Consider the following 25082-nt stretch of genomic DNA (forward strand, 5'->3'; position numbering starts at 1 on the left):
GTTGGGCTAGTGAAAGGTGTCCCTGCTCATGGCAGGGGGAGTTGGAACTGGATGAGCTTTAAGGTCCCTTCCAACCCAAACCAGTCTATGATTCTGTGACTCTTAAGCTGAGCACCTTCTGCTGAAGCCACGTGCCAGCATGTTCACAAAGCCTGAAAGGAACAAGGGCAGCAGCACTATACAAAAAGGCAACAAGCAGGACTGCGCATACCCTGTTCTATAAGGTCTCAGGTGGCTTCACTCAAACTCTCGACACAGCTATGGCACCCCTAACAGCATGTCAGAAGAATTCGGCTCAGACATGTCAAGACCTAAGGGAAGATTTCCGAAAGAAGAGATTTCTTAGGGCCTTTTAATCCACAGGTTTATTTCTAGTAATGCTTAGGAGCAGTGCATCTGTAGAACATTACCACCTACTATTTTCTGTAAGTTCCAGCAGCGGCGGAAGGAAGTAGAGATGTTATCAGTCACCTACTAAACAGCAGGCTGCTGCTCTGGGTGATGTCCTAACCTTCTGCTTTCTGTATGTTAATTTTCTAATTCCCCATATAGCTAACAAAAAGTGTGCACTTTGCTCCTCTCTGATGACGTCAAAATATTTTTCCAAACACTAGGTTATTACTTCATTTTCAGAGCCAGTAAACCAAAATATAATACTGTCAGCACACTCACCAAGACCCACACTGATCTTCTGGCAAACCCAGGAAAACACCAAACCAGCTCTAACCTGCCCATGTTTAATGTCTAAGCAAGGTTTGCAAATTTCTGGCTGCTTTGCACAAATAACTGAAGTTACTTAAGGTGGTGAAGGTACTGGAGCTGGTGAGCAGACTCATGTCCAGGCCGGTGCCCACAATGCTCCAGGTCCAGCTTCAACAGCCCCATGATGCTCCCAGCATGGCCACTGCTGGTGAGAAAGATATGGGCACAGAAGCACTGACCGCAGCTTTGTCTCACCAGTTTTCTAATGGATCCTAGTCAGCAAAAAACAAACAAACAAAAAAAACCCCAAACAAACAAAAACAAAGAGTTGGGTCACACCGATTACATGACCACACGGCAGTGGAAAGACAAACAGACTTAAATCTTGCAGAAGAGATTTCGGCAAGGATGCAATGCAAATTATTTCAGCCCATCTAAAGTGAGTGTAAATTGCACTGTCTCTATATTTTCTTGTAAAAAACAGTCCAAAGCCAAGCAAATCAAAAGAACAGCCATTTTTAAGTTTCACTGTTTCTGCATCAAGTTATCTAATTTATAACAGCAGAAACAACAGAATGAGGGGCATAATATATATCTTTAGAATTTCTGAATATATTTTAAATATTTAAATTTTTATTGTATGCTAATTGCTCAAACTAAAGTCCTCAAGGAAGAAACCACACATTGAGCAGTGCTCTTTGTATATAGGAATTAGAAAAATACTAATAATTCTAGTATAGTCATCTTTCTAAAATTCATACGCTTTTAAAAACATCAAGATAAAGTGTTATTAAAAATGTAATTCACACTACACCAAAGAACATTAGAGTTACAAGGAAAGGTTTACTTGCTGTGTGAGGAAAGTAACTGTTTTAAGTCAGAGTATAAAGACTGAGCTACACTGGCATTTTTGAGTGAGCCATTTTGTGTTTCAAACAATTTTCTTCATTAAAGCAGTTAATGGTTAAAATCCTCTTTCATAAGCTAAGCATGCCATACTTAAATTTCCATGGGATTCTGGTGAACCTTTGAAGAACTCACACAATATTTACAGAACCTAATCACATCTAATGCAGTACCCAGGACCATGGGTGAAGGAAGACCTTCAGGAGCTTCAAGGAACATCCACATCTCAAAAAAGCCAACCAAACAAATAAAAAAAACAAAGCCAAAAAACACTCCACCCCAACTAGGTACTTCAGAGACTGTACAGCCTTACCTGCAAACATTGCTAGCATTTGTATAATTACATAAACCTTGTTCAGAAGTAGCTGATTCTACTTTGCCTTTCAAAAACCACACATTTTTACAATTTCATACCACACAAGTCCGCTCCTGACACACCTGCCCTTAAATAAATAGCAAATACCCTTTTACCCTATTTTTTTTTACCTCATCTTTTGCATCATTCAGAAGAAAAATTAACTTTGAACAGAAATGCTTTTTCAAAGTTTTTATATTCTCACTCCTGCCATTTAAAATGCTATATACTTCAGTGTTGCAACCAACTCGCTTATAATCTTAACCTACCATCCCAGTCCAAGAACACTTTGATTATGATCTGGCACATCCCCAAAAAGATATCTAAGCCACTTGGCAATACCCTTTCTAATTACTACATAACACATTATCTCACATTACTGTGCCACTATTTTTGAGATTACCCATTAGTGCTGAAATAAGCATGCAATTTCATAGATAACACGAATCTCTTTAAACACCAATAATTATTTTGAACAAGAAAATATTAACTAAATTGGTTGGGTCTCCCTTCCTGCTCCAAATTCTTCCTAAATTATTCTTTCTGCACTTTATAATACTCAAACTCAAAACCAGAAAACCTTAATCCCTATTTAACAGGAAGAGTTATTTGCAAAAACCAGATGTGAATGGAACTCAAAGGACACCAAATTACGGTGGCACATAATGGTCATGTTTTCAAAGGCCTGATCAATCCTCCTTCAGACTAAACTAATTCCCCAGCCCATCTTCAGCAGCCAGTACCAGGAAAAAAACTGAATTACATACCTGCTCTCTTTGATTGCTTCTATACATTGTCCATGTGCCCAGAACGTAACTCAGCTGACCGCTTCTAAACTCAGTCTCAACGCACTCTCACATCCAGCAGGACTGGATTATTCCAGTTGAATAAATGGCATATGCGCTGAGTTTACAGATCTCATCCTTGTGCTTTAATAGGGCACAATAAGGTACCAGTTATTTATCTTACAACTAGTCATATCACAACTGAAGATTTTTCCTTTCCAATAAATACAGATCTCTGAAGTCTCTACAACAGCAACTCCCAAAGCTTTTGAACCTCAACTAGTGTCACCCAGTAACATTTCTGGAAGGCTAATTTTGTTCTTTACTACCATGCTGATTAAAAATCCCCCTCTCTAAAGGCAGTGCCATTCCCTGGGAAAGAGGACTCAAGGTTTGTGCAACCACCAGTGCCTCAGACCACACCTACTGCCCTGGCTTGCTCCCTGATTTTCCCAGCACAAGTACCTCTTCTTGTTCAGCGTGATCAGCTTGCCTGAGCAGGCTGCAGCTTGAGAGCTTCCTCAGCAGGTGATTATCACCTTCTAAAGCCAACAGAAAACCCAGGGTAGGAGAATGTCCCTTCTAATTGTCTTCTGCTGTATTTACCAGATTTCAACTCTATGACAGTCGGAGGGCTGGGGACAGAGTTTTGATAAGGGCAGGGAGTGACAGAACAAGGGGTGATGGCTTTAAACTGGAAGAGAGGAGATTGAGATGAGATAGTGGTTTTGCTAGGACAGAGTTAATTTTCTTCTTAGTAACCAGAATAGCTGTGTTTAGGTTCAGTGTGGGATTTCTTATGAGAAGAATGTTGATAAAGTACTGATGTTATTAGTTGCTGCTGGAGCTCAAGGCCATTGTCTTTGGCTGGTTCACAGCTGCATTAGGACTGAGAGGGAGAAGCGTGGTGAATAGCAAAACCCAAAACTGGCATTTGGCTCTGCCAATGAGATATTCCAGATCATGTCACGTCATGGTCAGTGCATTAGCCAGGGTTGACCAGAAAATGGGGGTATTCTCTTGGGGATCACTTGGGCTCACTCTTCCAGGATTGCAGTTTGGGTCTGGGGACTGTCTCTGCTCCAGGATCGCTGGCTGGGACAGGCTGGGCATCAGTCAGCAGGTGGCGAGCAATGGCACTGTACTGATTTGCATATTGTTATTACTGTTATTGTCTTTATTATTTTATTTCAATTAGTAAATTGTTTTTATCTCAACCTGTGAGTTTCCTTGCCCTTTCCTTCCAAAGCTTGGTGGGTAGAGTGAAAGAACGACTGTGGCTGCAGCCAAAGGAGTTAAACCACCAGAGATCTGAGGAAGAAATTCTTTGCTGTGAGGGTGGTGAGACACTGGCTCAGGTTGCCCAGAGAAGCTGTGGCTGCTCCTCCCTAGAAGTGTTCCAGGCCCGGCTGGGTGGGGCTTTGAGCAACGTGGTCTAGTGAAAGGTGTCCCTGCTCATGGCAGGGGCTGAGGGGAGGGGGGGGTTGGAACTGGATGAGCTTTAAGGTCCCTTCCAACCCAAACCAGTCTGTGATTCTACGATATTCACAGATTGAAATGGTAACCCTGAAGTTTACTTGGTTTAATTGCTGCCACAGAGGTTTGGTTCCTTGGTCTGTTTTCTGTTGGTTCTAGTGGAAAATTATCCAAGTATCAAAGGTCAAGGTACTACAAAGCCAATGTAATATATCAAAAACAAAGCTTGTCTTCTGCCCCAAAATCTCCAAGACAGAATCCAATGAATAAATATTTAAACTCCCTTCCTCTCCCCAAAGTAATGATACCTCAAAATCATGCATCAGCAAGATGCCAGCTTCTACTTAAGATACCAAAATCATCAGACAAGAGCCAAGTCTGTTGGCTACTCCCTCCCCACTTGCAAGGGCAAGATTCTGGGGGGAACTCAAACTGTAAGAGACTTCAGCAAGAAGTCATGTTCATTTCCTCACTGCAAAGCTTTCCACCTAGAAGCGATTCTTTCCTACAGAACTAGATTTAAAGTTGTTTAAAAAAAATAAAAAATCAGCACTTTTGCAGGAAATGGATCATGCAGTAAGGTAAATGAAGCATCTTTCTGACATGGCATGGTGGGTGAGCAGCCGTTACACTCAAAAAATCTCACTCCAGAAACAATTTAGAACAGGCAAAGCTGTTACTATCTCATGGGATGCCTCCAAACAAAACACAGGCAAAAAATCATGCAGAAGTATCAATGTATCACCTCACGTGTGCAGCCAAAGCTAGTCACAAGCCTTCTGAATGCTTCAGTCCTTTGCAGCAATGCATTTGCAGAGCAGTAACAGTACTTCTTTGTAAACTAAGCCATATCAAAGGCTGCTCCTCAGCAGTCAAACTCTGTCATCAGCATCACCAAAAGCTTCCTTCACAAAGCACACAATCCCACCTTTGCTGCAGGGAAGTCATGTCTATTACACAGGTACATCAGAGCTGGATCATGGATGTTAACTACATTTGGCATTTTGGGGATGCATTTGAGCAACAGTGCCTGGCCAGCTGGCCCATCAGAGAAGGGCTGTGGCCACACAGTGCACTGTAACTGCAAAGGTCTGTGCAATATGTCTAGCTCTTTCTAGAGGAGATGGTCTCCCTCAGCCTACACTGTACATTTGTTCAATCCAGTAACTCCTACTGTATGCCTGGAAATCCCACACAGCTACACAAAAACTTTAATCTGTCCCAAGCAGAGTACTTGTAAAGAAGAGTAGTATTCTCCATGGACAGTACCAGCAAGCGGAAGATAAGCTCAGCATAGCCTTGGCAGCTGGTGCGATTCTGACAGCAGAAAGGCTTAGCTTAACTCCTTGAGTAAGCCCTTGCCATTTTCCAAATCACAATAAAATAATTCTCCTGCAGATAGTTCTGCTAGCTTCATGCGACACCAGGAGCTGACACCAGTGGCAGAAAGCAAGCATCCACCACTGTGCAAAGGAAACTTGATGTTGTGCCTTCAGACCCAAAAGGATGAAACAATCCAACAATTAATGGCAGTGCTACCATTTGAAACCCTGGCACATCTGAAACATACCCTCAAGATGGCAAAAGGCTTGTAAAAACAGACAAGTTTGGGCTGACTGAGGAAGGAGAGGAACAATGTGGCAAATTCCAAATCCCTTAGAAGAGAAAAGCTGCTAGGGAAAGACAAGAACATCTCTTGATGGCAACCACAGACCAAGAAGAAGCATTTTTATTATATAATGGTGAACTATTTAGACCATAACTAACTAAACCTTGTAGAAGTTTTACATTTGCAGCCTCCCAAAATGGTATCTTTCACTTAGCTAGATCTTCCTGAAAAACATGTTTAGTCCTTTGAAAGTTCTCATTTAGAAGACGTTTTAGTGTAGCTATAGCCTATAGTCTCTTTTTGAGAAAATAATTAACCAGAATGCTTCTCCAATTGGTCATTCCAACACTATTAGTCCCAGGCAGGGAGTAGCAGAGATTCAATATGGCAGGGTTTATTTTAGCTTTGTTTTCTAAAACACTAAAAACACTACATTGAGACTTTCAGTCTTTTCAAAGACAAGCACATACCTTTGTAATCTTCACCATTGAATATCAAAATTATAGTCTGATCTTAGCTCCAGTGCACTGAAAATGTCTTGTAACCTTAACATCTCTGTTGTAACTGTGCTGAACACAACAATTTATCCTTTTATGCATTTGATACAAACTTTCACTAAAACGTGTATTTTCTTTCCTCTCTGTATAACCAAATACACGGCACAAACAGAATTCACTGGTTGTAACTTTTATTTTTATTATTCCCAATTAGTATTTGGACATGCTAAATAAAACTCATTTAGCATGAAATTAAGAGCTACGGTTTGAGGGTTTGGCAGGAGGTTTATTTAAGTAATTAGCATTTTACAGTATTTCATGTGTCACCATCACATTTCCCCACAGACTTCTAGGGCAGCCAAATTTTAAATTTCTACAAATCAGATTCCTGTCAGCAAACCGTAACACCAAAAATGATATTTTCAATGCTATCTGAAAAATCATGTTCAGATCATTTGCTAAGCATTTTCTGACAAAAGCAGAAGTATAATTTTATTCTCCTGGGTTGTATTTCACAGTCTTAACCTCAAAATATCCCTTTCTTCATAAATCCCCACTCCTAAATATATTAGGAACTCGCCCACTTGAGGAATATCCACAAGTGAAGGGGGATGTCTGAAAAAACTCAAAGGCCTCACAACATACACATGCCACTGGAGAAAATTACCCCTAATTCCAGCTTCTAATTTTTCACTTGCTTGACACTGCAAACTCTTAATATTACATTTGCACTTATATATATTTCAATGTAGTTGTCAGAACAGGAGCCAGAAATCTCATTACATTTCTCTGCTTTCCAGTGTAGGAACTCTAGCAGCAAGATTTTTTCAGAATTAAAAGCTAGGAACTACTTCTCCAACTACAATTAGTTCTTACTGTCATTTTGGTAACATTTTGATTACAAGTGATCCTTTTTGATATCATCTCCTTTTACATCAGTGTGCTCACATACCTCAAAATCTGAAAACTAATTTTCTATACTTCAGCATAAACATGAATTCTTGTTTAACTGGTCAATACTCATCAACATTTATATTTCTTTTGAGAGTTGTCCCATTGGATTTCAATTTAGTCTCTTGTTACTTCAATGCCAGGTTACCTAGTCAGGTAATTCACAACATTAGCCAGCAACTTCCACTTTTACTACAGCTTGGAAGCCCCATAAGCAAATTCAGCAATGAAAAAACAGCTCTACATAGACTTAGAGATGTTTCTAGCAAATCCAAATTCCCCTAAATAGCCTGCAGTTTCATCTAATTCCTCTCCACCAACCCAATCCACTTATTTCCTTTGTTTTCAGAACACCAGAAAGAATGCAGATATTTGACAGGTATGGAATACTACACATATTAACTTAAAATACTAAAACCAAAGATCAGTTTAAACTTTGTGACAGAGACTTCAAATAGGAAAGGGTAATACCAGGGAAGTTATCCACATAACTATCTCATACTCATTTAAATTCCTGACCATGACAGATTTTGCTACAGCATAACTGCATTTTTCTATCACTCTGATTTTTTTTTTTTTTTCAAGTTTTCAGCAGGCATCCATTTTCTCCCATTGTAGGAAAATGGAGTTACCTTTTCTAAAATTGAAAAAGCATCAGCTCTTCTGTGCTGATCTAACATTTGGCCACTGCCAGAAAGATGACTCAGTGCTCCTCCTCTCCCTGGGTTTCCCCAGGCACTCCCACCAACCGACTGCACTCCCATTTGGGAAGAGAAGAGGGAGCTTTTCATCTGCACAGCAAGGTGAATTTGACCAGCAAGAAGTCTTTCTAGCCACCACCAGAACTGGCAAAAGAAGAGAAAACACAACATTCCTGCCTGATGGCGACAGCAAATAGCCACTAACCCAACTTCAGCCACCTCACACACCTTCCCTCTGTGCCACTCATTCAGAATGTGCAAATTTTTATGTTTCTTCATCAAATATCTTTAAAAAGAAATCCAACCTTTCGATTTTTAAAGATTTTGTTTCTATAAATCTCAAGCAAAGAAATATTTGCCATACTAGGAGGTGACAAGTTTCCAGATACAGAGTCACAGAATTGCCTCGATTGGAAAAGACCCTTAAGATCATCAACTCCAATCAATAACCCAACACTGACAAGTCCTCGACTAAACCGATCCTCAACATTGTTAATTCCTTAAAGAAACCAGGACCTACAGACACATTCATCACTTATGTGCATAAAATCATGCTGATCACTCAACAAAATGCACTTTGATGCCATACAGATCACACGTAGTTAAAATTAAGCATCATTAATTACTCCTGTATCATAGTTACAGTTGCACTCCATCATCATCAAACTGCTTCCTCACCCATCTCACAAAGATAAGTGTCTGGGAGAGATATCTGCCTCTTTGATTACCTCACACTTCAGAGAACGAGCTACAATTAGGACAAAAGTGATAATACAGTAAAAAAATTGCCAGTTCTGTCACAGTCCTCATTTAAACAGCAATTCAATCGCTGAATTCCGTTAAACAAAGCAAACTAAAACTCAGGGGAGAATATGAGAGGGCTTGGAGTTCAATACAAAGCCTGAAGAATTGAATTAAAGTATAAGAAGTTTTTCATATGTCCTCTAGCAGAGAAGCAAAAATTTAACAAAATTATGCACCCTCAGCAGGTTTGTCAACAACACCAAGCTGCCCCTCAGCTCCATTCTCCTGAGACCCCACTTGCAGTGCTGCCTCCAGTTCTGAAGCACACAATAAAGACATGGACCTACTGGAGTGAGTCCAGAGGAGGCCACAAGGATGATGCGAGAGCTGGAGCACCTCTGCTGTGAGGACAGGCTGAGAGAGTTGGGGTTGTTCAACCTGGAGAAGAGAAGGCTCTGGGGAGACCTTCCAGTGGCCTTCTAGTACCTGAAGGGGCTCCAGGAAGGCTGGGGAGGGACTTTTGACAAGGGCAGGGAGTGACAGAACAAGGGACAATGGCTTTAAACAGGAAGAGGGGAGATGGAAATGAGATGTGAGGAAGAAATTCTTTGCTGTGAGGGTGACACTGTGACCCTGGCCCAGGCTGTCCAGAGAAGCTGTGGCTGCTCCTCCCTGGAAGTGTTGAAGGCCAAGTTGGATGAGGCTTTGAGCAACCTGGTCTAGTGGAAGGTGTCCCTGCTGATGGCAGGGGAGTTGTTGGAACTGGATGAGCTTTAAGGTCCCTTCCAACTCACATGAACATACATTAATGCTGAACTCATCCAGGTCATTCTGGAGTGTTCTGGGTTTTTTTTGTTTTTTAATGTTTGTTTTGGAGGTACCTTTGGAAGAATTAAGTCTTGGTCCAAAACCTACTGAGTACACTCCCCACACCTAAAAAATACTACAACCAATAATGGCAAAAAGGTACTTGATATGCACCAAAAGCTGTTCAACATATAAAGCTCTGGACTGAAGTTCTTACTCTCTACCTACCACTAACAGTTGGGCTTCAGTCGACATGTAGCATATTCAAAAGACAACGAGATGGAGAGATAATATAGAAAGGCGCGGAGAAAAGAGCATCTTCCTCAGACCCAAGATTTAGTACTGGAAAAAATAAGTTTAGTTTCTTTAAGGAACATGTCTTTTTTTTTTTTTTAAAGGGCGGGGGGGAGTGTAGGACAAAAGAGATGAAGCTAAACTAGATCTTTTCAATGTGTGGCTACAGACATTCCTCCAAAAGATGTGTGTTCAAACTACCTGTGTTTCTGCTTGCAAGACATATCACATGCAAGTACAGACATTTATTTTGGCCTTGCAGAAGGAGAAAGGCCCTGTTCACTCATTAGGAGTTAAGAGCAAAGGTAGAAGATCAGCCCAGAGCAGGGGGGGATCAAACCAACCCTGCCATCCATAGGGACTGCTAGGTAGGAACTGCAATAGGAAAGAGTCAGACAAAATTATTCATTGAGAAACTGCTCTAACCATGGGACAGTTGCAGCCCAGTAACTATAGCTGTTGTAAGGCACACGACAAGCCAGGGATGAGCTCTGCAGCACAAACTACGATTTTTCTAGATTTTCTCGGTCTGTAAAGATCTAATGTCTTCTTGGCATCGATACTGGAATATATGGGGGGGAGGGGAAACAACCCTGCATCCTATAGAAAAGTCACAGTACCCTGCCTGCCTTCCCTCAGTATATGCACTAGGTCTAGTCAGTGCAGTATTTTACAACAAGATGTGACAGTAAATCAGGTATTTTTATTAAACAAGTCAGAGTAACAGCTAATTCTGCCAGCGCCAATAAACTGCTGGGATTTGTTCTGGTTTTGTTGGGGTTTTTCTAAAACTTTTTTTAAAAAAGCACTTTTACCCATGGCAACTAAAGTCTCTTTTCTAACTTGTTTTTAATGGTAAGAAAATGTATGGTCTTGCATTTGAGAGAAATATCCAAAACACAATGCTAACTTTAATCTGAATTATAAAGAACAAGGATGGGATTAAGCCCTAGTTTATAAACAACTACATTATTCTGGACGTGAATTTGTTTAGGTGCTTCTCTAGGATTAGATAGGACGTACCGCATATTACAGTTAAATAAGAGCTTATCACTTCATTTTGGAATTTTTTTTTTAAATTAACAAGTCAGGGATTTTTTTTAAGGGTTTTTTTCACCCTTAACATAGATAAAAGCCAGTAATACACACCCAGAAAGAACTGCCATAGCAGCAAAATCACAGCGAATCACTTGGGTGCCTGACACCTCTTTCAGTGCCAGCCTTCTCTTCCCCTCCTGGCTACCTCCTCCTGCAACAATCCTGCAACACCTCTCCCGGGCCGCAGCACCAGCAAGTATTCAAGTACATTTATGCACTTAAAACAAATGCTCTTCTAGTTGTATCACATTGGCCATGATTACTGTGATTAGCTAAGGGAAAACTTCAGCCACAAGCCCAACTGTTTGTCTGGCTTTGTTTAGCTTGTAAATGGACACAGGCTCAAATGGCAGAGTCAGCACATCTCCCCTAGAGCCGGGCAGTCACCTGCTCAGGCCCGTGTAACGAAGCGTGAGGGCACACATACATACTAGCACACTCAACAGATCCCAGTGACAGGACACTGTGCTCAACGAACATACAGGAACTGGTACCATCTACCGAGCACCCCAGCAAGAACCAAAGGAGCTGGGCTCCAAATTCAGAGCTCTGGACATCAGCTCTGACACTCCTGTATTTCAAGGAAGCATCCAGGTTAGAGACTGAGGAAAAAAAAAATAATCAGATTGCTTCTGGTTCCTTATGCAAAGCAGTATCAAAACCCCAAGTCACTCTTAGGGAATTTATTTTATTTAAGTTGTGATTGCAGTGCTTACAATACTTACCCATACAAATATAAAGACAACTTTGTAAATGATCCACAAGCAGAAATCATGACCTCTGCAAGGAAAACTTAAAAATAAATTCTTTACTTCATGCCATCAAATACGGAAAAATTTACAAGGTTTATTTCATTATTTTCCAGAAAAATACCAAGGTTAATAGTGAGCAATTATTCTTTAATTCATAGTTCTTCCTTTTGTGCCTTATCAGAGAGGAAAAACTAGTATTTCCTTTATTTCAAGTCCAACCCCTCATTTCAAGCTTGCCCCCAAGAATCTGAAAGATACACCCCCAAAGAGCTAGGACTGCTAATGAAACATGGAAAGGCAGAACATGAAAATTGTATCGTCCTCTGCAGGAGTGTAGGGAGCAAAGAAAAACCCCACATGTCCCTGAGAAACATAAAGAGAAGAAAAAAATTATTCATGCTGAAGAAGGTGCATGAAATTCCTATTCTTGACTTCTAGCATTCTAACTAAGCCAAATATTTTCAGTTTCATCCAGTTTAGGGCTTCTGACCTTTGAAAACATGTTACTTTACAGACACTTTCACCTATTTGGTGGTAGAAGGAGAAGAGTGGAAATACTTTCTGCTTATTGAGTAACCTAAGGCTTATGGAGGAAAAGTACCATACCTCCACGGAGACTAACCCCAGGATATGACCTCCATGCACAATACAGATGCAGGAAGAAGAGAACTCAAATAACCTTTCAATGCTATTTATAGGCAAACAAGCCACTTAAACTCTTTTCTCCGAATTTCCAGCATTCAGTGGGAAACTAAATCCAAATGGGCTGTAATTGCCTTCCTGAATTAGAAAATAGCTCTGGCTCAGTAGAGTACCCAGTGATAATCTGGGAAAAAAAAAATTGAAAATACATTTTCAAACAAAGAACTAAGAGTAAACTTTGAGGGCCAGTAACATCACTGATGTAACCCAGAAGCTCATGGAGTTTTAGCCTCAGTTTATGCCAATTATGTACGGCAAAGCAAGCCAAAACACTCCAGTATTTTCAGAGGCTGACCAAGTGCACCACTTCTTTAAAAAAAAAGAAAAAAAAAAATCGCCAGCCTAATGGCAATAGTGTATAAATATAGCGTATAAATAATAATAGTGGATAAATCCATGTTTCAAAACAAACATTTGAGAAACTGTTCATCAAACCTCTCCTCTAAGAAGATCCACAGCCCTTCAGTATACTGTCATATATGCTGCATAACAAGACATCCTGAAAATAAGATTTCTGGGAATGCCACAGTAGAATACAGAGTACAAAACTCAAAAATCAAGACACTACAGTCTTCAGAGAGAAAATAAGGAATTTATTTTAGCACGACCCAACTTGAAGAAAGAACACACCCATCTACTATTAATGCATTAGAAAAAAATACCCCTCTGCAAGAAAAGTCCAGAGGACTCACATCATCACATCTTTTTATTCTTTGTGGCATCCTCCTACAGTTCAAAAACAAAAAGGGATAGAGGACATGGATGCATCAAGAGATGCTCTTTCTCCTAGGTCCATGTCTCTGAAGCTCTGCTTCTTCAGATGGAGTTTTCATCCATCAGAGGCCACAGAATCCAACACATGGCACCACTGAGCACAGGTTTTACTGAGCTTCTTTGGAGCACAAAGCAGAGAGAAGTAACAAGTATTAATCCAAGGGACAGCTTCCGCATGGAGTTGCTTCAAATAGTGAATAGGGAAAACTCAGGCCAATTAAGATTTTACTAAAGCAAACTTCTTCCATTACTTCTCTCCAGATCTTTGCTCTTATCTGCCTAAAGACTAAAATCAAGTTGCTCTACTTCTTATTCCGTCTCTTCAGTTTAGGAAGATCAGGCACAGGGTTTGGTCACTGTAAGAGAAGGGTAATAGCCAAAAGCACAGCCACATTGCAAGGTTCTCCTCTTTTCATTCTTAAACCTTCCTACACGCTCCCTTCCCTGTAGAGACTTCCAGAGCATGCTGCTTGGTTGTTTTTGGCAAGACAAAGCAAAGCCAACTGGAATTCAGGTCAGGTAGGTTAGAATATCCTTGCTCACTGCAGCTTTCCTCTATTACTCAAAAGCCATGTAATTCTTTAAAAGCAAAGACAGAATTTTAGCCTTTATAACAATTCAGATTCAAGTTTTTTTAAAGGACATACCTAAACAAGAGTGTCAGCAAATACACACGCACACACATATATATACATATATTTTTTATATATATATATATATATACAGATATATATATATATATATATACACACAGATAGACACAGGAATAATTTGTTCAGGTAACAGTTCTTCAGGAAAGTATTGGTAAATTTAAAGTCAAATTCAACTTGTAAAACAACATTTGTCCTGCAAAAGGCATAAACCAAACTGAGATGTATAAACAAAAACAAAGTTTGCAGGACAGATTAAATAACACTCCTACTCTCCATGTAATAATAGAAGTCAAGTTGAGTAATATGACTAATTTGGGGCAACAAGCTATGAAGAACAGAGATCACGTACAAAGACTATGAAGGAGAACAAGAGCAGATGAAAGTCTAAGTAACATGAAGGTCAGAGAAAGATTTGATGTCATTTAGCCTAAGAATAAAGAAAGAAAGAAAATAAGACAACTGAGGAAGATGACAGTCTGCAAGTCGGTTCAAAGGATGGCTGCATTGAAAAAGGGAACACTGAACTTTGGTATGATGCAAAAACCAAGCAGCCAAAGCAACTCCACTAAAAAAACACCAACTGTTTTACTATGACAACTTTCTTCCTTCCCTTGTGAAGCTCTTCCAAAGCGGCTTCGTGCCCCTTTCACCCCCAAGTTATGTATTTCAGCACTTAACATTGAGGACTGATCGTCAGAAAAACCTTCTCCTCCTAAGGACTGCAGGTGCTTGGCATGCTGTGGAGCTTCCAGCACTAGAGACAGTTTGTCTAACCAGTTCTTAAAACCACTTGTCAGGAGTGGCACAAGCACAGCTGAATTTGCCTGTGGAGAAGGACGAGAAGGAGATAAAACTACATCTACTGAGATTTCTTTCAGCCTGGTTTTTCAGAAATTTTTGAGGACCTGTATAGAATTTGAGAAGGTGGTGGCTAAACAAGAAGTTAGTAATTGCTGTTTTAGAGAGAATTCTTTGACACACAGGGAACAAGTTGTTATAGAACTGCACTGTGCCTTTTATTCCCATAGCGTGTATTTGCTTGATGGATACAACAAGGATAAATTTGTGCAATGCATTTTTTTTTTTTTTACATTTCCTATACATATGTTGAATCCTCAAGTACTTAAATACTTCATATTCACAAAGAATATCAACTCCATTTTTGTGCAAGATGCTTAATGTAATACAGTTGGTTTTAAATGAAGATATTTAAGTTCTTATCTTTCAAAATAAGGTCTTTAAAAACGCAGAAGATAATTTATAACAGACAATGAAGGTGCTCATGCCCCACTGCAAAAAAAGTCACTGGCTTCCATAAGTAGAGTCAAAGATGAGTGGCAGTATCTTTTACATAATTTTATGGAAAAAATATGATTGAACTAGCTTGACCTTCTAGAAACAAGCTGCATTTGGTCATTTACGCTACGCATATACTATATTACAATTTGTTTTCCTATAAACTTGTTTATTGCAATTACTTCCTAAATATTTGGTCAAATGTAAGTTACAAATTGAAAAAAGCAACAGATTTACCTATTACACCATACATTGTAAAATATTAATGACTCAGTATAACCTGTTGCTTCTGACACTTTAAAAAAGCAAATATTTAAAACCATTATAAAACTGACAGGTGAACAATGTATTGCAAGTCTCCCAACAAGAGCTCAGTTAATTCGTCCCACATGTCCTGAGACACTCATCACAGCACATGAACTAGGCAGTTTAAGCAACTCTTATACAAACAGGCAGCAAGCAGCCCTGCTTCCAATATAATGCTATTACCTCTCACAGTATTCTTCCAACCATCCCCAGAAGGGGTGGCTCCATAGTCAGGCTACCAACCTGACTTACCAGTCAGCCCAGTACAGAGCTCAGTGTCTGCCACTAGTTACTGCCACCACACTTCTTCATTAAGCTACAAAACATCAAAAAAACATCAAAATCTGAGTGGAGAGATTCAGATCTGATCTTCTGCACATTATGAAGTGTTCACTTAATACTGAAACTCTTTTCTGAACACTTCTAAATTCTAGCTTTATCATCACGTGCTAAGGAAACTACATGACTGACAAACTCAGAAAACAATCAGAAATGCAAATTTAAAACCAAAGTCTGTGTAACTGAGGTTTTTAGTAAACTATTAATACAGTCTGCTTGTGGGAGATAGAAGCAAGAGACACAGGCTTTTCTACCTCCTCCTGCACTTATGGAGAAGAGTTACATTTTAATGAACTCAAACTTGCAAGCATAGTAACTGCTTCATTTCACAAGGTTAACATCTATGCTACTCTCTTATACAGGCATCGCAAAAAGACTCACACCAGTAGCCATCTGCTGAGAGAAAGCATGCACATGAGCAGAACAGAAGAACACAGAAAAAATACTATACTACACTCAAATAAGATGTATTCTGTGGGAAGACATGTGGATCAACAGCAATATTTGCCAGGTATCGGCTGGTGGTTTGAGCTAGTGTTCTGGTTTTTTCTGTACCTGATTAACATCACATACCCACATGCTTACCTGTAATATTGCTACCCAAGATCTTTATTTACTAACTCTAGCACAAATGTTAAGACAACCAGAACAAAACCTTGCTTCAATGTATTGTCAAACAGGAGTTCTTACTAGCTTGTCCCACAATAGACCCCGTGTACCCTGTAAGGGGTACCAGCTCCCAGTACACATGGCAGTGCTATAGAGCCAGCACAAAACCCAGGGTAAGCTTCTGCACCCCACTGCAAAGCCTGAACACAGTTGTTTTCACTTTGATGAAGGAAGGAAGCATACATGTTAAAAAAACCCATCACAGTAGGATCTCCTCTTAGTACAGGCTAAATTCCATCTCAATTTGGGCATTACATAGGACTGTCAATAAAGCACTCCTCCTTTTCTCCTGCCCAAACTCTCCCTACTTTCCTTCTTTGGATGAGGCTACTCCAAGCACTAATACTACAAGTAGTCCTAAAAACAATACTGAATGGAAAAAAGTTTTTAACAGGAATACCCCCATATTGAAACAAGAGAGCAAAGGAGATTTTATCTTGCAGAAGAATCCAACTTGAATGAAAACCAAAATACAGCAGAAGTAAAATAGAAAGGAGGAGTAGAGTTAATAAAAAAAAAATATCTAGGACTTTGAAAAGATCATGTTAAAAGGTGAACTGCATAAGTCGTTCATGGTACAGTCAGGAAGCACTGGCATATTAACAATGACCTCTGAGATAATATATAGACATAGATATATATAAATATGCAGACAACTTAAGAGATTGATGAATACCCTGGGCAATTTTAATACTTCACAAATTAAAATTAGTAACTTTTGTCTTGTCTCTTCCCACTGCCCATCCCCGCTGAAGAAAAGTTAAAATCTCAAAATCAACTTCTGCCAAATAACTCCAAAAGCATAGTGTTCTGATCTGGTAAGATAACTTAGCTGTCTCGATACCTAAAAGCATCAACTGAAGTGTTACGCCAATGAAACTTCTTCACAGCAAAATCCAGCTGAAAAAGAGCCAATAAAATATGAAGCTGGTACATTCAATGCACTTTCAAGTAGGGAAGTTAATTTCACTAAGAGCAGGATTAGACTAGACTTGTTCTAATCTAAAAGCCTACTAGATTAGAAAAAAAAAATCATGCAAAACCTCAGAGAAATAGAATATTAATAATTCAATTACATGCACAAAATTCAGACATTTTATCCAGCTTACTCAAAAGCACAACATGTCTATATGTTTCACATACCATATATTCCTTCCCACTCTGAATCTTTAGATGGTGAAAAAAAAAAAAAATGAGCAAGTCACTGTAATGTGCCACTATTTCAAAAGGCAAAAGTTTTCCAGTTAACAAGACGAGGTGATTTAAGTAGTAGTACAGCTCTGATCTCTAAAGAAACACCCAGAATGAAGCCTATTCAAACTTTCTCAATGAAAACTGTTTCTCTTATTTGATCTGTATACTGCGTCCATATAACACCAAGTATTTCAGATCAGATCAAATAAGGGTGAAAAGTCTTTTTTGGTTTAAAAATAAATAAATCAATTTAAAAAATCAGTCAAAATAGTTGGACTAAAGTAAGAGTTGTGCCATGCTGAAGATAGCTAAACAAATCTAAACACTTCGAATTTGATATTGTTACATTTTTACAATAAAGTTCCATCATTGCTCAAATTATAGCAATCCTCCCTCAGATTGCCCCCAGTAAAGACCCTATTTTACTTTTTTATTCAAGAACACTGACACAGATCTAGAAATGTATTTGTTACATTCCATAAGCACATAGGTGCAGCCATTAAACTGACAAATATGAATAATCATTAAATTGACAAATATGAATAGTTTTCTGCAGCCCTCAACTTCCACAGTTTGAAGTGGAGCTTGCGTCCAGAGGTTAAGTTCCTCATGGATTAGATGCCCAGCTCCAGTTAAATCACAGGTTACCCATCAGCCCTAAGAAAAGAAACACCAAGTCCACAAATGAACCTTATTGATCATAAACAACATGATCAAATAATTTCTCTAGTCCAGTTTCTAACACTTCCCAAGGGGGTTCGCTGATGTGTGATGAAAGTAAGCTGAGCATCTTTTGAACTGTTTTTTTGGACCACAGCTCACTCACCAGTAGTGCTGGATCACAGGTCTACCTTGTCACTTTCGAGCCCTCTAACGTTGGTGGAAACAAATAAAATTTACTTTATTTTAATCAAAAAATACTCTTGCTGTTAGTGAATGGGTTTGGTCACATCACAAAAAAACCCCAAAACAAATAAACAACCCACAATGCAATCAGGTTTGGTTGACAGCCTGGCAAGTGAGTAAATATAGAGAGATCCATACACGCACTGGCAAGCATTCAATTTTACAATTGCTGAATCTCACTCTATTCTTTCAGTTTATCCTAAAGCAGGCAGATTTTATCTGGGCCCATTCACATTCTGACCTGTGTTCTGTATTTCCACTAAGTAGGCGATTACTTCCACTTTTTGCCCTCCCTCATTCAGAATCTACAACCCGCTTCCCCCCACCCCACCTCATCCTACCAGCTTTCCAAAGAGCAGTATCAGGCCCTCATGCTTCAATCAACTACTGAAATTCACCAGGGATTAACAGACACTTGTATTAACATTAGATTTCTCTTTCACCATTTACACTACATTTCATCCCCCAAAGTCTCAAGAACACCAAACCATCTATGTGAGGGTCTCCAGTCACCTTTAATCCTATATTTCAACAGAGAAGGATGTATATAACTCCGGTCCCTGTTTGAACATAAGGATGGACTACTCACATCTGTTCCATTAAGCAAACCCTCGGCTAAACACGGTTCCTCTCCAAAATACCCAGATTTTCCTCACAAACCTCTTTATAAACAATAGTAAGACTTCTGAAGAACTCACTGCTTACAAAACTCCTCCCTGAGTAGATACTCCACAGGAATACCAAGTGCTCCAACGCTAGACAAAGAGTTTTACCACTTTCTTCTGCATCTGTTTTTTGATGATTCACTGTCAACACTTAGATTGAGAAGGGACATCCTCAAGGTAAAAATCAGTTCATAACATTCTACTTCACTTTCCAGAAAGCTCAGCAAAATTATGCTGAAACACAACAAATGGTATTTTAACAGCAGGGGTTAACTTTTTGACATTTTACAACTTCCTGGGGAATTTTGTGGTTTGGGTGCAGAATACACCAAGTAGGCATCCAGGACTTTTATTTCACCACATGCTTCAACCAACACCTTTCTCTATCCTCTTTAAGAAAGAACCTGTACTCCAGAAAGAGGACTGCACTACATCAGCAAGTCATTTTCCCTTCCTGATGCCTATCAAAGGTGGGACTAGAAAATGAAACAGCTTTAACCTGTCAAACTTCACTCAACTCTTTAGAGGCGAGTTTGCCCTGTTAAGAACATGCATTAAGGGACCCACAGAGGAAAGTGGCAAGAAGAACTCTGAAGGCTATAACTGTTCATGCACAGCAGCAAAGAGCTCTCATCCTCCAGCAGTCAACTGCTGTCCCTAAAAAGGAAATTTAACAGGCAACCTTACTGAAGAGCCACAAAAGAACCAGGATGCTTCAGAGCTGGAATATTATTTTAAGAAATTAACAGTACCCTAATTAACAGTGGAGCTCAATGTTTCTAGTGCAGAACATGAATCTACTATCAGAATACTAAGAATCTGTTTAATTACAGTCTGAAAAACAGAAACATCTCCAAACAGTATGGTTCTCTCTCCATAGGTTACTTTATCTATAGAGCTCTTCTTTGCCACTAGGAGTCAAACTGAAGGAACATATACAAAAGACTTGCTTTGTTCAGGGTAACTTCCCAGAGAACAGGATTTAATTGTTTTAACTTTCTTCAATTTCTGAAGATGAAAGTGACACATATTTATGATGTTTATAGAACAGTGAAGTCTCTTGGTCTTCAGGACATAAAACTAGGGTTTTTGTGAAATAATGCGGTCACTGGCAGTTATTTAAAGATGGCTGTTCATTAACGAAGCGCCTGTGCTTTGCTTAAACAGATTACAAAAGGAAGTACTGTTGTCCAAACTAAAGCTAATCATCCAGGTTTTCAGAGGACCTAGCACACATAAGGGAACTAACCGCTGTTTGTGTGCACATGGATATGTATGTCTGTCTGCTGCTATGTTAAGGGGCATGAGGCATAACTTTCTTGCTAGAAATTCTACTTAAGGTTGTCACCCTCAGCATCCAAAACCACAAAATATTTTAAGTCCTCTTGGAAACAGAATAAAAAAGCTGAACTGTGAAAAAACATCCAGCACTTTTATGATGAGTAAATATAACGTATAGTAACGTATTCAAGCAGTTCAACTAACCTCTGGTCTCTACACTTGCATATGCAGGCCTAACTGGCTCTCAAATTAAGATAGCTACTTAAAAATAAAACTCCGACAAATCTTAAAGAGTGCAATGGCTGAAAATCACATCTACATAAGTAATTTGAAGAACATCATCCCATCTGGTTGCAGTTGCTGGAACTTATCTTCTAGAATTAATAAACAGCACGTCCATGCATTAAACGACTCACAAAGAATGAGCAAAACTAGTTTTGCAAGTTATACTCATTAAGATCCTAATGACACAGCCCTGAACCCAGCATGTGAGAAACCCTAAGAAATCCAAGACATTAAATGCAAGACCGATTCTCCTCTAGGTTGTAAGTTAGGATCAAGCCTCCCACAGAACAGGTAACCATCACAACAAAGGCCAAGCTACCCTGGAAACCACGTCAGAAAAGGCTAAACTGTTTGTTCAAGCAATAGTTCTGCCATCTACTTTTGCAAGTTATCCTTAATGCTGGGGACTAAAATAACAGGATAAATCACTGGCTTTTGCCAAATGGCAAAACAATACAAAGTCCCAACACCAGGCCGCTTTGTTGCCATGAGGGAAACCTAGAAGCCCACTTAAGGTTAGAAAGGGTATTTTCAGCCAAACCGGCCAGAGAAATCCAGTGAAGATACTGGAACAACTCCCAGAAACACTAGCTTCTTTTTCAATCACCTTCAAATTAAGGCTTTTCTTCATAAACTACTAGATTCTCAGAGTCTCCTTTAGGTTAGCCTAAGGATATTTTTAGTGTTCAAATTTGCAGTGGGAAAGACAAGTACTGCTGATCTACAGGACTTTCTCAAGAGTTTTTTCAGTCTTTTGATCTCACACATTCATCAAGTGGCATTAATTTTGTCCAGTCTTTTTAGAGAGGGAGATGGAGCCCCAAAACAAAAGCATTCTTTTTTTTATTTGCTCTTCTTTCCAGATTCCTTCTGTTCTGCCCATTTTCTGCATCCCTCCTCCAAGCACTTGGGGAATCAAAGCATGGAAACCTCAGATTAAAAACAAATAATCAAACCCTGGGCACAACTGGCCAACTACCGCTTAGAAATCTAAAGAAAGCATTCTCACAGACACTACAAGAAGCAATGGAACTTCATAAACTTGTTAAATACTGTGAAATAATTTTGAACACTGCAACCCTAGATGTAATAAGCACATACCTCAGAGACTGACTGCCCTCTTAACACTAGCCATCAGACATTTCCACCGACAATTTACAAAGCTAGCAATAGGTTTTAGGACACACCAGTCATCATGTACATGACAGAAACTGAATCTGATTTTCATTTTTAAAAGTGCCTAAAAAGGGATCAGATCATTTTAGTGTCCAGAGTATCCCAGAAATAGCCTGTCTTTGCTGCAAAGCAAAGTTTGGTTCCCAAGAGTTACAGCAGGTTAGAATAATCTTAGGGGACCACCTTTAATTAGGCTGCTGCTTCTGTTGACAAAAGCTATACTGTTTTAAATTGAGGGTTTTTTCAAATTCAAAAGGCAAACAGAGCCCAAAGCCCAAGTCCCTTGCCCTCTTTGCTTCCTCAGAATAAGATTCGCCTTTAAAGACTGTACTTAGCTGTACATCTAAACACCTGCAAATAAATGCTATTTTATCTAGCTCTCAAATGTGTTCAACACTAACATCCGAAAACTCCAATATCAGCACACTACTACTAGTCTGAGTATGCACCCATAATGACCAAACAGGGTTTGTTTCCAAGCAAGGTTTTAAGGTTTTTTTGTCCTTGGAATTTTGAAACCAACAAATAATTTTCAAATCCATTGCAAATACCCTAGTCATAAACCTTAGAAAGACTTAAATTAGTCAAGCTTGCACTACAGAAGTAACAAATGTAGCAGCACTATGTTCATCTAGTCCGGTTCCAAAACATGAACATGAAATACATATTTTCCAAAAGTCCTATCTCAAAACTACAGAATGGAAAAATGTTTTGTGAAAGTTAAAACAGAGAAACAATTATTTCACCTGTAAATTTCTGGAGTAATAAATTCATAATTATATCTTGACCAAAAGAGCAGGAAAAAAAAAGTCATTTTAGTAAGCCTACATCCTTCCATTCTCTCCCCTTTAATCCTCTCTCTGGTAACACATGTAATCTCATCTGATCAATGAAATACCATTTAATTCAAATTAACTTTTCTAGCTTTGTATATAGAGAAAGAGTGGACCAAGCAACCCTCAACACCTGCAAGAATTATGAGCCTGTTTTCCATGTTCTGCTCCCCATCATCGTGGTAAATTTCCATACTTGTGAATATTTCACTAGGGTCAAAATTTACAGGTTGCCAGGTCTGCGTGCAGGTTAGATTCAGAAAAAAACTACACAAAGAGAGTACCTGCTGCCTCCAGTAAGGCTTCTAGTCTTGCTTGTGTTTCCGGATCCACAGTTCTCAAGTCCGCACCTTCTGCAGCGCTCGATAAGAACAACTCCGACGTCGTTTTAAGTACTGGGTTATCAAGATCTTCTTGGTCCAAAATAAATGATTCAACCTGTTTGCCAAGTCAGAAAAATATTTTTACCATTTTTAAAGTTTGATACTAAATTTAAAATATTTTAAAACCACAAAATATTATAACTGTGCAGACTATAGGACACAACTGTAAAAATCATGTGGTCAACTCACTGAAAATGTAGTTGAAATCACAAAACAAAAAAACTCTACAATAAAAAGTTTATTGTAAAAATTACAATTAACAAGATCTTAAACTATAGCAAGGGCAACTCAGATTAAATACTGAAAAAATGTTATGCATGTTTGGGCAGTTAACCAGCAAAACAGACTCGGTCAAGAGGCTCTAGCATCTTTGTCACCAAAAGTCTGCCTAGCGTGTTATTAAAAAAGCTGCCAGTAATCACTTCGGTACAGCTGAACCTGTCTGAGAGCCAGGGAGGGACTGAATGGTTTTCTGAGATGCCTTTCAGTTCTACTTTAAAAGTAATTTCAACTAATGTAGCACAAGGATTTTGTTTCTTTTCAGTAGAAACACCATAGCTGACTAAAATTCAAAACCAAAATATCTGTTTCCAAGCTGGCATTTAGTATTGCCCCAGTCATTAACGTTTTCTTGAGAAGAACAGATACACAGAACAACTAAGCAAGCAGGTATTCCAACTGAGCAGCAATAGGGCTGTCCCACCAGCGCCCCCCCCAAGATCTCCAAATACAAGCTCATGGAATTACTAAACATCACACAGGGCAGTTTTACAACAGCTTGATAGAGTAAACCAGGAGGATACTTGACTCGTACTCTAACGAGAGCAGAACTACATTTCAGAATCTGTCCCAAATTCAGTTTCCTCTATTTTCAGTAATATTTTGATATAAAAAACACTACTTCATAATTAGACGTTATCTGTTCAACACTATCAGGGCCTTAAATATGCCATGGAAATGAGACATGCTCGTTATACAACCATTGCTGCTCTTTCCCACCTCACCCCCCAGTTGCATCTTCCTTTCTCCGTTTTCCCCTAATATTCCCCCCATTTTCTCAGGACAGCAATAAATCCTCACCACATTCAGCCCTATCACACAACGCCCCACAACACCTTAAGAAAGAGACAGTTTGTATTTAAAAGAAAAAAAATAAAAAATCAATTCAGACCATCTGCAAATTCATTAAGTGCCTCATTGTGTAAAAAATGTTAACAGGAGTCGAGAGCTCCATAGAGCACTGCTATTCAAGAGCAACTCCTGTTAATCCTTCCCCTTTTTGATATGTAAATGCATGTAACTCATCCCCTGGTGTCCCAGCCAACGTCTGGGTGCCCAGTGAAGCGCAGTGCTAAGGTAGGAATACCAGGGACATCAGGGAGAAAGAGCGGCTCTCAGGAACACCGAAAAGGAGCTCTGCATCTCAGAGGATACCCATGGCACTGGCTATCTGACAGGTACTGCATCTACTAAAGCCAAGACAGCAGGCTATGATTTAGGACTCAAAGAAGCAGGATTTCTAGGTTGGTCCAGACAACAGTCCTGAAACAAGAGAACCATCACTGTGAGAAAGAGTTGAACATTAAACAAAGACAAAATTAGTGGCCTAAACAAGGAATACATATTTTTATTACAAAGAGCAACTCGCAGCAGAATGTATCCCCACAGCAAGATTCTCCTCTGCAGAACTCAAATGCCAGGTTATGTTCCATCAAGCCAGTCTAAGGGCTCCCTGCTGGCATAAGCTCTGACACAAAAGTGACTTCTGGAAAAATTCACCTGTATCTACAGGAGTACTTAGGCGTTTTTCATTTTCTCTCCCAAGACTACATAAGTCACTCTGCCTCAACAATATAGAACCACAGACTGGTTTGGGTTGGAAAGGACCTTAAAGCTCATCCTGTTCCAAACCCCCTGCCCCAAGCAGGGACACCTTCCACTAG

The 25082-nt window shown here is 39.4% G+C and overlaps 1 protein-coding gene across 1 annotated transcript in view; it reads right to left on the reverse strand.

Moving 5' to 3' along the window:
• Positions 1–23194, reverse strand: part of LOC104530308 (ankyrin repeat and KH domain-containing protein 1-like) — a gene marked incomplete at both ends in the record, with an annotated part of 64348 nt that extends 41154 nt beyond the window's left edge. Inside the window, 1 exon segment of the mRNA XM_029086701.1 lies at positions 23041–23194. Coding sequence (XP_028942534.1) covers positions 23041–23194 — 154 coding nt within the window.
• Between the last annotated feature and the right edge of the window lie 1888 nt (positions 23195–25082).

This window comes from Antrostomus carolinensis, unplaced genomic scaffold (genome assembly GCF_000700745.2).
Source record: "Antrostomus carolinensis isolate BGI_N321 unplaced genomic scaffold, ASM70074v2 scaffold9369, whole genome shotgun sequence".
NCBI lineage: Eukaryota > Metazoa > Chordata > Aves > Caprimulgiformes > Caprimulgidae > Antrostomus > Antrostomus carolinensis.